At 46.6% G+C, this 14,288-nt stretch overlaps 2 protein-coding genes and 1 pseudogene across 3 annotated transcripts; 1 reads left to right on the plus strand and 2 right to left on the minus strand.

The window, feature by feature from the left end:
* Nucleotides 1-5,263: 5,263 nt before the first annotated feature.
* Nucleotides 5,264-7,629, minus strand: TEX13B (testis expressed 13B; the record flags this gene model as incomplete). The annotated part of the gene is made up of 2 exons (XM_080909592.1): nt 5,264-5,332; nt 7,225-7,629. 2 exons carry the CDS (start codon nt 7,627-7,629, stop codon nt 5,264-5,266), a joined length of 474 nt encoding a protein of 157 aa, XP_080765718.1.
* Nucleotides 7,630-10,127: 2,498 nt separating this feature from the next.
* On the minus strand, nt 10,128-10,723 carry LOC308415054 (endothelial differentiation-related factor 1-like; annotated as a pseudogene). The gene is made up of 2 exons: nt 10,720-10,723; nt 10,128-10,655 (listed from the first exon to the last, which is right to left on the minus strand). The product of its transcript is annotated as an endothelial differentiation-related factor 1-like (transcript).
* A 395-nt stretch (nt 10,724-11,118) lies between these two features.
* On the plus strand, nt 11,119-13,491 carry LOC308415055 (extracellular sulfatase Sulf-1-like; the record flags this gene model as incomplete). Its single annotated transcript, XM_080910166.1, is given in 3 exon segments — nt 11,119-11,160; nt 11,499-12,668; nt 12,670-13,491. Coding segments are annotated over 3 exon segments (2,034 nt in total).
* Between the last annotated feature and the right edge of the window lie 797 nt (nt 13,492-14,288).

A 14,288-nucleotide genomic window follows, 5' to 3' on the forward strand; every position in this document is an offset into this window, starting at 1 on the left:
ATCTATCTATATTCGCCTCCAAGCGACTCAGAGAGATCCCTTTGTTGTCGTCCTCTTACCCCAAATCTGTGTCTTATTGTTTCAGCACCTTATAAATCTTGTTAACAGGCTAGTCTGTCATTTCCCTCTATTTAAGGTTTTTTTCCTACTTGACAATGATTATGTCCTACTATAGGACTTACCAAAACCATCAAATTTTCATCTCAGACCCAAGGTCTCTTCTGAATCAACCTCTTCCTCAGTTTTTGGATGAAAGCCTCATATGGTCTAGTGAACTGGGCATCAGACACTACTTATCTTTTAAGTAGTCACTTTTGTCTTCCTTTTTTTTCTCTTTACTGTCCAAAACTTTTTATGGGTTCAAGTTTTGGGACCTTAGGAAGGGCTCTTTAGCACACACATAACTTGCACTCTTCCATGTGCAAGACAGTCTAGCTCATCCTCTCTTATACAACAAATTTCCACTGAGTAGCCATCTCAGTTGTTGTCGTGGTGTGTGTGTGCGCGCTACAAAACCTATATGGTAAACTGTTGAAATTTATTCTTTACGTGTTACTCTCACCGACCACCAAATGTGCACGTAAAGATCTAGATATGATAGCATGTGCCTGGAATCCTAGCACTGGGGATATACGAAAGGGAGGATCCCTGGTGCTCTCTGTCCAGCTAGCCTTGTTAAATTGGTGAACTCCAGTGAGGTGAGTGAACCTGTTATAAAAGTAAGGCATACAGGGCTAGATAGATGCTCAGCAAATAAGAGCACTTGCTGTTCTTCTTAAGAACCTAGATTTAATTTCCAGCACCTACCTACGCGGAGGCTCACAAACCTCTGTAACTCAAGTCCCAGGTGATCTGATGCCATCTTCTGGTCATTTCAGGCACTATACACACATGGTACGCAGGCATGCATATACAAGCAAAACACCCATGCACACAAAATAAACATACATAAATCTTAAAATATGATATAGAGAGACATGCCAGCCACCATACAGCACATGAAGGACACCCGGAGATAATGCCAGCCATTACATGGCCGGTGCCACCACAATGAGCAAGTATGTGGTAGAGAGAAAGAGTTGGAATGGTTTGTAACTATGAACGAGGAGGGACTGGAAACACAAGGGTGGCAAGGAAGAGCCTGATTTTTAGTTGCCTGTGCTGCTACCTGAGGCTATGACACACATGCACACAGATCCTGGCCTGGGTCATGGCCCTAAAGCAGCAGGGGTCTGTGTTGATGTCCATGTTCCATGTTATCACCAAAGGCCATGTGGATGTCCCTGGTCTGGGCTGCCTCCTGGGACCTTCTTGATGTTTAAGGGCTATGCAGAGCTGTCCCTTCCTCTCCCCAGCTGTATACCTGGGAGTGCCAGCCCTGCCCTTGCCTGGGCAGTGAGAGAGACCTAGCCCAAAGGAGTGCAGGACTGGCCCCACCCCTTCGTTGGTCATGTACTAGCTTGGGTACAACCCACCCCTTGCCTGTGCAGCTTGGGAGATCTGGTCCCAAGGGCCTGATAGTGGGGCAGCCGGTCCTGCTCCTCACTGGCTATATAGCACTCTGGAGGACAGGCTCTGTATGTCACCTGGGAAGCACAGTAGAGCTGGCCCTGGTGGCATGGGTGCTGATTGAGTGACTTGAGGGTGTGAGAATAGGAGAGCTGGTCTTTCCCCTCCCCAGGGCAGTGCTGTAGAGCTGTCTGAGAAGTGGTGTAGGTGAGCGAGAGCCAGACCCAACTGGTACAGGAGAACTTGCAGGATAAACAACATAGCCAACACCCAGGCCCAGATCTAGGGCTTTGAGTTGGCCCGCTCTAAAATCTACTCCATCTCTGAATTGCTGGAGCACATAAAGGGGCCAGTCCTTCAAAACCAAACCTGCAGGAACTCCATGACACAAGACAACGACTCATTGTGATGGCTCATTGGAATGAATATTTGCAAGTAAAGCTACTTGGGCAAAAGGGTAAACTGTGATACTATGCAGCTTCCACTGTGAGGTTTTGTTTGTTTTGGGAGGGGGTGGTTGCAGGAATTGAGGGAGAATAATGAGGGGTGGGAGATGAATGGGACTGGAGTGTATGATGTGAAATTCACAAAGAGTCGATAAAAGGTTAAAAGATAAGGTAGAAAGCAGCAGAGGAACATACTCAATTTGGAATTCTGGTATCCACATACATGGGTATTTATGTGCCTGTATACTTCCTACTCAAGAGTACATGTGAATACATACATGCACCACATATAAATATGTTAAAGAATGTTATATAGTAAAGGTTGTTGGGAAAAGTCACTCGACTCCCCAGTTTAATAGTGATTCTTCTCTTGGAGTTAGTAAGTGTTCACCTTGGTCCCTGGCACATAGTAAGACCTTGGAGTTAGACCTGGTCAACCTACCTATATGCCCTTAACCAAATTATTGTAACCTTTTGGTCTTTATGTGCAAAATGTAGTGCATCTTAAGAGGTAAATTAATACTTTCGTGGTATAAAGAAAAAAAAATCTTCCAACAAGAATCCTCTTACTTTTGTGTTTTCATCTTCTTTAGATCCTTCAAATTGCGCAATTTGCTAGTGTGTCAGCTGCACCTGTTCTGTCAAGCACTGTGTACTTCAGACGGCAAAATCAGTAATTTGGAAGTAAGTTGAAGTTTGCTTTAAATTCTTTTAAGGTAGTAAAGATAAAGCCAGGGTTATCAGATGATTGGTTGTATTGGCCTGAGTCCGATCCACCACTGGATATAGCCCCTCGGGGAGGAGGAACTGGGGGGGCGGTGACTGCACTTATTCCATACCTCTGCCGGGGTGGGTGTTGGGCTGTAGAGAAGACCAAGACTCTGGGGTGGGAAAGAAAAGCCAGATATGGCTGGCGGTGAGCAGGAGAGGTTTTCCCAGGCCTTCGAGGAGGCTGGACCATGGGGTTCTCAGGCTCCTAGACATCCAGAAGTGGCTTGGAGTTTCAGAAGAACTGAGAATGAAGTCAGGGCACACAGGATGGGTCTAGCCCATGGGAGTGGGGAGCAAAAGAGCTCTGGTTAGTCCCACTGTGATTGTTTTTGGCTTGGTGGTGGATGACCTAGTTCTTTCTGTCCATACCCTATTCTTAAATTCATAGATACCTTAAGGTGAACTCCTCTCACTGCCCGGGACTACTGACCTCACTCGTTTGCAGATGCATTCACACACACACACACACACACACACACACACACACACACACACACACAGAGAGAGAGAGAGAGAGAGAGAGAGAGAGAGAGAGTCAGCCGCCACCCCCTGGAATGTCACTTCTTTGCCAGATATCAGTGTTTGATATCATTATCTCTTCCTATCCTTGAGGAAGAAATAGCCTTTCCAAACTCAAGTGTGTAAACAATTTTTATTTTGGTGAACACCTTATTACTTTCAAAAGACAGAAGTACATAAAGAAAAACCTTTTTTTCAAACTTCGGTGTATTCTATTTTATACCCCCATACCACATTGCCTTCTGTTCCCTGCCTGTTTGCTAAATGTCGTTTCCATATCTTTTCAATGCTTACTGAAATACAGGTTTTGTAGACATAATTTTGTAACATATTTACATATAGCATACATATATACACCTAATAATTTTAAGTGTTTTTATCTTACACAAAACAATGGTCCCTTTCATAGTGTTGTTTTCCATCTAATGCCATTGGCTCCTCCTATCCATTACACAAGACCATTTTTTCTTTTTCTTTCATTTAAAGCTTTCTCTGTATATCTCCTTTAATGGTTCAAGTTTCTACTAATGAGTCTTCAGGAGCTTTCCTGCAGGGTGGAATACTTTATCTTCGAGGAAATTGCTCCAAAAGCACCTAACCTTAACTCTTACTGCCTTTATCAGAGTTTAAACACTTGTTAGAAAATTTTATCCAATGTATTTTGCCAAGCATGTTTGCTAACTGACAAAATAACCCCCTCTTAAGATTGGCTTTCGCTTTACTCCCTTCCCTTCGAAGCCTAGAGTCCTTGTAAAGCAGTTGTTCTCAACCTGTGGATTGTGACCCATATGGAGGTCAAACAACCCTTTCACAGGGGTCACTTAAGACCTTTCGAAGACACATGTATTTACATTATAATTCACCATAGTAGGAAAATTGTAGTTATGAACTACCAATGAAAATAATTTTATGGTTGGGGTTACCACCACATAAGGCACTGTATTACACCATTGAAACATTAAAGGTTGAAACCACTGGTGTAGAGGGTAAAGGTTCCCCTCACTCCCTCAGCCCTGGCAGTTTGGTTTCTACTCTGCCACCACCCTGAATTTTCTTTAAGATCCAAAGTAAACACCAGATTGCATGAACAAAAAAGCCAGCTTCAGCCTCTGTGACCTTGCCCTTGAGTCTTCTTTGTAGGCACTGCTAAACCCTTTAACTCCCAAATCACTTGCTCCCAACTCTGGTTGTTTTTGCCCTCTAGTGGACATGTGGCAGTATGCAGCAGCAGTTTTGATTATCACAACTGAAGGGGTGGGGAGTGGGTCACACAGACAGTGTAAGTAGAGGTTAGAAATCTGCTGAACTCTCTCGAGTAAACATGATCCCCTACCCCACAGCAAAAAACAAATCCAGATGTCAAGTGCAGTGAGGTTAGGGAACCCTGCAGTAGAGGGAGATAACCAAGGGTGTTCAAAAAATTGCAGACTAGGAACCTAGCCTGCAGTCCTGGAGGTAACTGTATCCTCACGAATGACAGACAACCCAAAGTCACATTTCTGCTGCTACACGTGTCTCATGGGCCACAAAAGCTTCATATTCTCGAGGTTCAGTCTCTGGGAGACAGGGCTCTTCCCATTGTGTCTCAGTTCAGTCCAGATACAGTCTTTCTCCTTCCTTCCACCTGAGGACTAAAACACATATAGTTCCTCTTAACACACTTTATAGCCATAAAGGGAGAAAAACAGACTGAATCTCCTCCTACCCTTTTCCCCCACCACTCCCACCTTCCTCCACCACTCCCTTCCCAATGAGATACAGTTCTGTTCCACTTTACTTTCTGAGTACACCAAGAGCCTTTGAAATCCACGTTCTCCTCCATTTAGCACGATGCCGAGTTGGAAGAGAATGGCACAGCTAGCACTGTGCTTTGTTTGGCCCGTATAGACTGGCAAACCCTCTGTGTACTCTCAGTAGCTGACTCACCTTAGAGCAGTTGGCATTCATTTCCTGTTGAGACTTGTCTCTAGTTCTGTCCAATGGGGACTAGGGAAGATTTCTGTTAAGAGGCTGTATAATCATAGAAAGTCTTGCTTGAATCGGCACCCTCTGTAGTCTCTCAGAACTCTCATATGGGTGGAAAACTTCTGTCATATTAATTTTAGTCAAGCATAAACCTGGGGTTAATTTATCTCAGGTCTCATTGGATGATTTAATTTCTTGTGATATTACTGTCTCAGAATTCAAGCCTCCTATCCAGTTCACTCCTGGGAACAACCATCCCAGGTTTTGAGCTATTTCTGGCAATAGAATTCCTGTAGAACATAAGCATACTATCCAATTTATTTCCGGGGTCTCGGTATAAAGGAGTCACCACTGTTTGCTAATGCTTGTTCAACTCCCCCGTCAATTCCAACACCTAGGGAGTGGAGGCAGGAGGATCTGGAGTCAGCTACCTAATGAGGTTGAGGCCCATCTGGGCATTTTTTAAAGAAAAATCAAGATATAAAAGAAAAATTAGCTGATATGAGAATGATCGAGTTATGAATCTACTTGTTAAATTATGGAGAAGTGACCTGGGTAATAACAAAACTTTATGGAACACAAGTACAAAGAAATAAAAAGTAGCTAATTTCTCTGAAGCCAGCTGATCAACTCCTTTGCCTCTCTTTCTATTTGTCAGCTCCCTAGAGGCTCCAAGTATTAGTCTAAAATGTCCGGAAAGCAGCTGATTTTGTTCCCTCATGGGGACCAGGAATGGGCTGTACCTCCACACTGGCTATGACCCTGGACCCAAGTTCCAGTGATCCACTGACTCTACCCACTACATTACTGGACAGCTGATTCTGGTTAGATCCACCAGCCTGAAAATTTTTGGCTCAGAATGGGTTGAATAACCACTATAGCTCTATGTTTTAAAGCCTAGGTATGTGGAAAGGGTGGGGTATTAGATATTTAGCTGTACCGGGAGGGGATATACATACGAACACCCAAACACACACAAACTGTTTAAAGGTATCAAATGCAAACTCTGGAATACAAAAGAAATTATCAAAACCTGCCCCCTCCCACACCATTTCTCCCCTTCTATTCCATGAACCCCCCTCCCATTTTTCTACCTCTGAAAACTGACTTCTCCTTTGGGAGATTTCTATTCTGTATCACATTTTTTTAACTCACTAAGGGTTTGGCAACCAGCCTTGCCTCCCACAGCGGAAGCAAGAATCCTTCCTTGAAAAATTCACAGATTTACACCAAGGGCAATCCCAATCCCCAGGCATGCTAACTGATGCTTTTCTCTGCTGCCGAGGACCACTACCAGAACTTTCTTTAGGGGGATCTTGGAGGTACACGGTTGGGCCCTCAGTTTCGGACATATTCATATCAGTGGCCATGAAGTAGGGAGGCATCTGCGGTTCTGTTACTGTACTTGGTGGTGGGGATGGAGTGGGTGTGACTGGGAAGGGGCTTTCATATGAATATGTAAATGAGATAGGGAGTTCGATAGTAACTGGTTGTGGGGAGACTGGGGACCTGAGACCCAATTGATTGGAGGCAGAACTTGTGGGTGTTCCCATAGGTTTGCCCTCCCTCTCCCCCTGCCCTTCCAAGCCCAGGGGATAAGTTTTCCACCCCACAGCTCCAGGATGCTCTGGGATGCTTCCTTCCAGAGCCACTGTGGATGCCCTAGGGGCAGCCATGGCTACAGCCCCATCGGTCTCCGTTTCTGGTTTATACTCTGCTGTATGACTAGCTGCCACCTCTTCTTGCTCTCCTGCATTTTGTATCTCTGGCCCTGACTGTGCCCCTCCAGCAGCCGCAGCCGCCGCTGCAGTTGCCGCGGCAGCTGCGGCGGCAACAGCAGCAGCATGAGGAACAGCAGCAGCAGGGGTACTAGTCATGATTGGCATCTGTGCAACAGGAACAGCCCTCAGCTCCTGGAGAGAAGTAAGCAGAGTTGAAACAGATTCCTGGAATGGGGTGTGGGTGTGGGGGGGGAACGGGGTGGGGATAGGACTGGGTTAGAAGGTAATCTTACGGCATGTAGTAGCTTCAGTCTCATCAAATCTCGCTCTCTCTGCACCTCGGCTAGTTTGGTGTGGGCCAAATGAAGCTGGTAGGCCGCCTCCTTGCGTTCCATCTCTTGCTGGTCTGTGAGCTTCTTTAGGTCTGACGCCAAGGCATGCGCTGCCGACCTGTGCAGGCTGGCGAAGTCATGCAGCCACTGCACCCTGCGCCCCAGCAACTGACCTTGTCTAAAAGCGAAGCGAACACCCAAGGCCAGGCTGCCCCAGGCACAGGCCTCCTGAACTTCCCGAGGCATCTCGTTACTGTCCAGGAGGACTTTAAGCTTCTCTTCCACCTCCTCCCAGGACAGGGACAGGTTCTCAAGGTAGAACTCGGGCCCTTTGGAGTGCTTGGACATTTGCTCGTTGATGAACATTAATACCTTGGCATGCCGGAACCCGCTAGCGGAATCATCGGGATTCATGCTGGCTGAGTGCTTTAGGGGCTTTGCTGGCCCTGTAAGAATAGAACCATTGTGGGTCTTTGTCAGCCCCCTGAAAGGGGGACTTTAGCCTCCCATCAGTTCTTTAGCTCGCCCCTCTCCTGTGACCCACTAGCCACTTCGATCTTCTATTTCCCTAGGACACGCCCTTTTCTCCTCCCTTCTGTACCCCCAAAACAAACAAACAAACAAAAAATCAAACCAGGCCTCACCTCTCTGAGAGCTAGTGACCAGAGAACGTAAAAGCCGAACATACCTGTCACAAGAGCAGTCCACCAACAAAGGACGACAGAGACGATGCCAGTTACCTTTCAACCTGAGAAAGTGCAGAGGAGAGAACGCGGGAAGGTCAAGTCTCGTTGAAAGTCTCAAAGTCTCGCGAGTTTTGCTCTTGGACTGTTCCAACTTCCGAGACTGGCAGGGGGGTGGTGAGAGGGGGTGGGGGTAGGGATGGCGTGCGTGGCACTTAATTACCAGAAAAAAAAGAGAAACTACTGTTTGTTAGAAGGATTGAAACCCATTAAAGACAGAAAAAAAAACCAGGAGTGAAACAGAAAAAAAACCTCTAAAAAAACCAAACCTAACGATCTAAGCAAAATTATACCCCCTAAGTGCAATGGTTTGTCCCATGTTCTCTGCACCATATATATGGATGGAAAAATTGAGAACTCAAAAGCCAGCCACACAGGGTTTTCTGGTGCTACCCAAGGAAGAGGGCGTGGTCTTGGAGTAACTTCATCTTGTCATTTTTTTACCCCGAACAAAGCCCCTCCAACCTCCATATGGCCTCCATAATCAGTATCTCAAGCACCACCTCCATGTGGCAGTTTGTAAACAGGTCCCTTTTGTTTTTCCTCCTCACTACCAATGCTCTCTGAGATTAGGCAGGTAGCACTCCTACCCCGACTTCAGCAGATCTTACATGTCTGTTAAAATGCTCTCTAGGGAAGATGGAGAGAGGGCTCCGCAATTAGGAATGCTGGCTGCTCTTGTCGAGGTCCTGAGTTCAAGCAGAGGTTCCGAGTTCAATTCCTAGTACTCACTTGGTTGTTTACAGCCGTCTGACTATGTAGCCCTATGGGATCCTGTGTCCTCTTCTGCTGTACAGATGTACATGCAGACAAAACACCCATAAACATAGATAAATAGATCGGTCAGAGAAATGAGGTTGGAGAGTATAAATGCCATACATTTGCTATTTAGGGGAGGTGGGCTCAAAGGGGAAGTGAATTCAAAGTTCTCACTCTGGTTTCATTTGTTATAAAGAAAATAGATCTGCATGTATTAAAAAACTCTAACATTGGCCAGGCACAGTGGTGCACACTTTTAATCCTTACACTTGGGAGGCAGAGGCAGGTGGGTCTCAGAGTTCTATGTTAGCCTGGTCTATGGAAATTCTAGCACAGCTGAACCCTGTCTTTTTTTTTTTTTTTCTTAGTCAATTTTCTATTTTATTAAAGAAGCATTGCCTGGGTGATTCGCAGTGAATACAAGTTTACTCATCCAACATCTCTGGAACCTGGAAAGCCAAAGAGCAAGGTTCTATTATCTGACTAGGAATTTTCTTTTAATTCACTTTACCTCCTGATCACTGCCTCCCCTTCTGGGTCCCTCCCCCTCACACAATCCCTCCCCCCAACACCTTCTCCTTTGGGAGGGTAGCATCCCCTGGGTAGCCCCCTTGAACATCAAATCTCTGTAGGGCTAGGCATTTCCTCTCCCGCAGTGCTCAGACAAAACAGCCCAGCTAGAAAAAGCAACAGTTTTTGAGCTATCCAGGCCCTGTTCCTGTTTTTCCAGACCCACATGAAGACCAAGCTGGACATTTGTTACATTGGATTGGAGAAGCTAGGTCCAGCCTGTTGGTCTTCCTATGCAGTGAGGAACCCTATCTTAACAAAAAAAGAAACATCTGGAGTATCATATGACATTTTAGTTGAGTGTGTGTGTGTGTGTGTGTGTGTGTGTGTGTGTGAGAGAGAGAGAGAGAGAGAGAGAGAGAGAGAGAGAGAGAGAGAGAGAGAGAGAGGGAGGGAGGCAGAGATGTCAGAGGTTACATTCTAACCGACAGATACACACACTCACTCACACACACACACACACAGCCATAGCAAGTACACGCCCACAATCACACACACACAAATTATTTTAAGTAGATGAGAAGATATATTTCCCCAAATAGAAGAAAAGATCATTTTCTGGATATCTGATAATTGTAAAAATTCTTTTTAAAAATTCTTATCAACATATATTCATTATGTAAAAGGATCGGCTTTTTTGTTATAAAATTCTTTTTCACTTTGGAAGGTTTTGCTTTGTTTGACAGCAGTTATAGGTTGAGGGGGTACACAGGCCTGACCCCCGTGTTCCGTTTGACCATGTGAGGAGACCCAAGGCAGTGCGAGTAGTCCTGGGGAACCAGTCAGAAGAGCTCAGTCTGAACCACTGAGTTTCGGGCTTTGTGTTCGTTTCATCTTCGGGCCCTTCTCGATAGGCCTCCCGATGTCCTTCCCCCATGCGTGAGGCCGATGGCTCTCTCAATTTTGCCTAAAGCCTGGTTATTCTGAAGAATGGCCCGTCCACTTTCATAGTCTGCTATGGCGTGCGGCTTTTCATTGATTTCCGTGACCAGGTCCTTCTGTGTCAGGCCTTCGCTCTGCCGGCCCGCCGGATCACTTTGCCCACCTCCAGGGTCACCCTGCTGTGATGCAGGCCCTCTGTCTCCCGGTCTAGCTTGGCTGACTGTGGTTTTAGCGATGGAATGAATGCCGCGTGTTCTGGCCAGCAGCCCATTTCGTGGATGTCTCCACATCTTCTCCTCGTCACTGAGCTGCTAAGATGGCCGGCTTACAACTGAACCGTGCGGCCGGCCGTGGGGCCCTTCTTGTGCATCAGCAGCACCGTCTAGGTGTCCCAGTCACTTCCGGCGGTGGCGGGCGGGGAGGCAGTGGTCTTTCCAGCTGCTCAAGACCCAGCGCAGCGACGTGCCCTGTTATGACATTTTCATGTGTACGTTGCTCATACCCATGTCCCCATTATCTTCTCTTGTCCCTCTTACTGCCTTCTGTATCCCCTCACTATAGTAACCCTTCTACTTCGTCATATCACACATTTCACACAAGACAAAACTTTAACACTGCTCTTTCTGACTATGGCTCATTTCCTCAACAACATGGCCTCCGGTTTTATCCATTTTCTTAAAATTGACAAGATATTTTTTCTCATTTTTAATGAAGTTTTTGTACATGCTACATATGTATGAATATATGTATGTAAGGATTCTTGCCTCTGCAGTCACATGTGGAACCAGACATTGATACTGAGATGCCTTTTGCAATCATTTCTCTACTTTATTTTTAATTACATTTATTTATTCATACACGTTACAGTACATATGTAGAAGTCAGAGGACATCTTGCAGGAATGGGTTTCTTCTACCACGTGGATCCTAGGTGTCAAAATCAGGTCATACTTAAAAGCAAATGCCTTTTACCCACAGTTTTGTTTGCCTATCCCTACCTTGTGTTTTATTTTGCTTTGGTTTTGAGATGTGGTCTCTTTTTGATCCTAGAACTGGAGGTTTTGTGTACATTGGCTGTCCAGAGACCTCCTGAGTTTTGCCAGTTTTGAGCCCACAACACTGGAATTATGTAGACATGGTGCCACCTTTGGCTTTTTCCATGGGTGCTAGGGATTAGAAATCAAGTACTTGAGGAGTGGGGGATGGGGAGGTGATGGAAGGGGAGCAGACAGGCTGACACCTCGCTAGTGCGTCGCCAACTGCTTCCCTCTGGCTTTTGCAGAACTGGCAGTGTATCGAGGACACGTCTGGCAAGCTTCGGATCCACAAGTGTAAGGGACCCAGCGACCTGCTCTCCGTGCGCCAGAACGCGCACAACCCCTACTCTCCAGGCTTGCAGGGCAAAGACAAAGAGTGCCATTGTAGGGAGTCCGCCTATCGCCCGAACAGAAGCCAGAGAAAGAACCAAAGGCCGTTCCTGAGGAACCAGGGGACACCAAGGTATAAGCCCAGATTTGTGCACACCCGGCAGACTCGGTCCCTGTCCGTTGAATTCGAAGGTGAAATATATGACATAAATCTGGAAGAGGAAGAATTGCAAGTGTTACCACCGAGGAAAATTGCTAAGCGTCATGACGAGGGCCACCAGGGCTTCGGAGGCCACCAGGCTGCTGCTGGTAGCATCAGGAATGAGATGATGGCAGACAGAAACAATGCTGTGGGGCTGCCCACCACTGTCCGGGTGACACACAAATGTTTTATTCTTCCAAACGACACAATCCATTGTGAGAGGGAGCTGTACCAGTCAGCCAGAGCGTGGAAGGACCATAAGGCCTACATCGATAAAGAGATTGAAGTTCTGCAGGATAAGATTAAGAATTTAAGAGAAGTGAGGGGACACCTGAAGAAAAGGAAGCCCGAGGAGTGTAGCTGCGGTAAGCAGAGCTATTACAACAAAGAGAAAGGTGTCAGAGGACAAGAGAAGCTGAAGAGCCACCTTCACCCCTTCAAGGAGGCTGCTGCCCAGGAGGTGGACAGCAAACTGCAGCTCTTCAAGGAGCATCGTCGGAGGAAGAAGGAGAGGAAGGAGAAGAAACGTCAGAGGAAGGGGGAGGAGTGCAGCCTGCCCGGCCTCACCTGCTTCACCCATGACAACAACCACTGGCAGACCGCCCCATTCTGGAACTTGGGATCTTTCTGTGCATGCACAAGTTCCAACAACAACACCTACTGGTGTTTGTGTACCGTCAACGAGACGCACAATTTCCTGTTCTGCGAGTTCGCCACTGGCTTTCTGGAGTATTTTGACATGAATACGGACCCTTATCAGCTCACAAATACAGTGCACACAGTAGAATGGGGTATCTTAAATCAGCTACACATCCAGCTGATGGAGCTCCGAAGCTGCCAAGGGTATAAACAGTGTAACCCAAGACCCAAGGGCCTTGACGTTGGAACTAAAGAAGGAGGAAACTACGACCCGCACAGAGGACAATTGTGGGATGGATGGGAAGGTTAGTCAGTCCAGTGTCGCTTCAGACACCAACTGGCAAGGCCTGGAGGAGTTATCCGGTGCGAAGGACATCAAAGAGTACAGATCTAACCCTAGCCTGAGTCCGGAGGACTGGACTAATTACCTGAGGGCTGTCCACAGGGCCTTTGCACTGCTGAACAGTCACCCTAATCCAAACAAAGCAAGTGGGACTCCAACTGTCACCTCTGCTGAGTTCTTGGTGCCAGCGGAGATGGCTTCTGCAGAGTCAGGCGATGACCCGAGTCACGTGGTTCGGGAAACCCCTCCTTTGACCTTGCCAGCCAACCTCCAAACCCTGCATCCGAACAGACCAACGCTGAGTCCAGAGAGAAACCGTGAACGGAACAACGACATTCCAGAAGTGAATCGTTTGAATTCTGAACACTGGAGAGAAACTGAGAAGCAGTTAGGATGGGAGGAGAGGCGTCCTCCTGAAGGCGACGTCAGTGGCAATGGTCTGACCGAGCTGCTGCTCCGGTCTCCTCTCGGGCTGCAGCTCACCAGTCAGCACCAACAAAAGCATTCCCAGGATGTGGAACCAGAGGAGGATGCTTTTGAAGATCAACTGCATCCTCTCGTTCCCTCTGACAGAACCCCCGTTCGTCGGGCGTTCGATGTGTCCCGCGTGGAGCAGCCCCCCGGCCACACAGAGAGAATGTTGACCAAGATGGAGGGGAATGATACAAAGGAATGGCTATCAAATATCGAAGGCAGCGCCTCCCCTCCGGTCACCTCTGCTTAGATTAAATGTTGCCTGGCATAATATTTCTTTCCATGTTTCCATGAGTAAATTAGTAGTGGCAATCATGACCCCCGACATCCTGAGCTCCCCCGGTACACTTGCACAGTAGAAATTCATGTGCGCATGTGCGGGTGACGCTCACACACAGACTCATTGTAATTCACCATTTTTACAAAGAAGGGAGGGGCAGGGCGCATTTCCTGTTTTGATGCTTTGTTTTTGGTACTAAAACAGTATTATCTTTTGAATATTGTAGGGACATGAGTATATAAAGTCTATCCAGTCAAAATGGCTAGAATTGTGCCTTTGTAAGTTTGAAAAGCTTGATGCCCTTGGTGAATCTGTCAACACACCTTTCCTGCCTGCATAATGAAGTTTGAGTTTGTTTCTAACCACTGGAATTTTCCAACATCATCATCTTTGCTTCAGTGACTTTGCACTTTGAGTTTGGAATATTGTGTCTGCTTGGTTGGTAGTGTTAGTATGTTTCTTTGAAACGGACTCATCAGAGTCACATGCTTTGTCCTAGACAGGACAAAGGAATAGATACCCACAGCCCCCCCCCCAGCAAGGACACACAGTATGGATCACATATTGTTTAACGTACGCCTTTTCCCGGAAAGCATTGCATGTATCTTACCTTGACGTGCTAAACTCGTTTAGCAGAAAGGCATGGCTCACAATTTTGGTGGTAAAGAAAATAAATCCTGAGGGAATAAGCAATAAAAAAAAAAAAAAAAGAAATCAAGTACTTAATCCACCGAGCCATCTCCTTAGCCCGAAATTTTATTCTCTTG

The sequence above is a fragment of the Micromys minutus genome, assembly GCF_963924665.1.
Source record: "Micromys minutus genome assembly, chromosome: X".
Classification (NCBI taxonomy): Eukaryota; Metazoa; Chordata; class Mammalia; order Rodentia; family Muridae; genus Micromys; species Micromys minutus.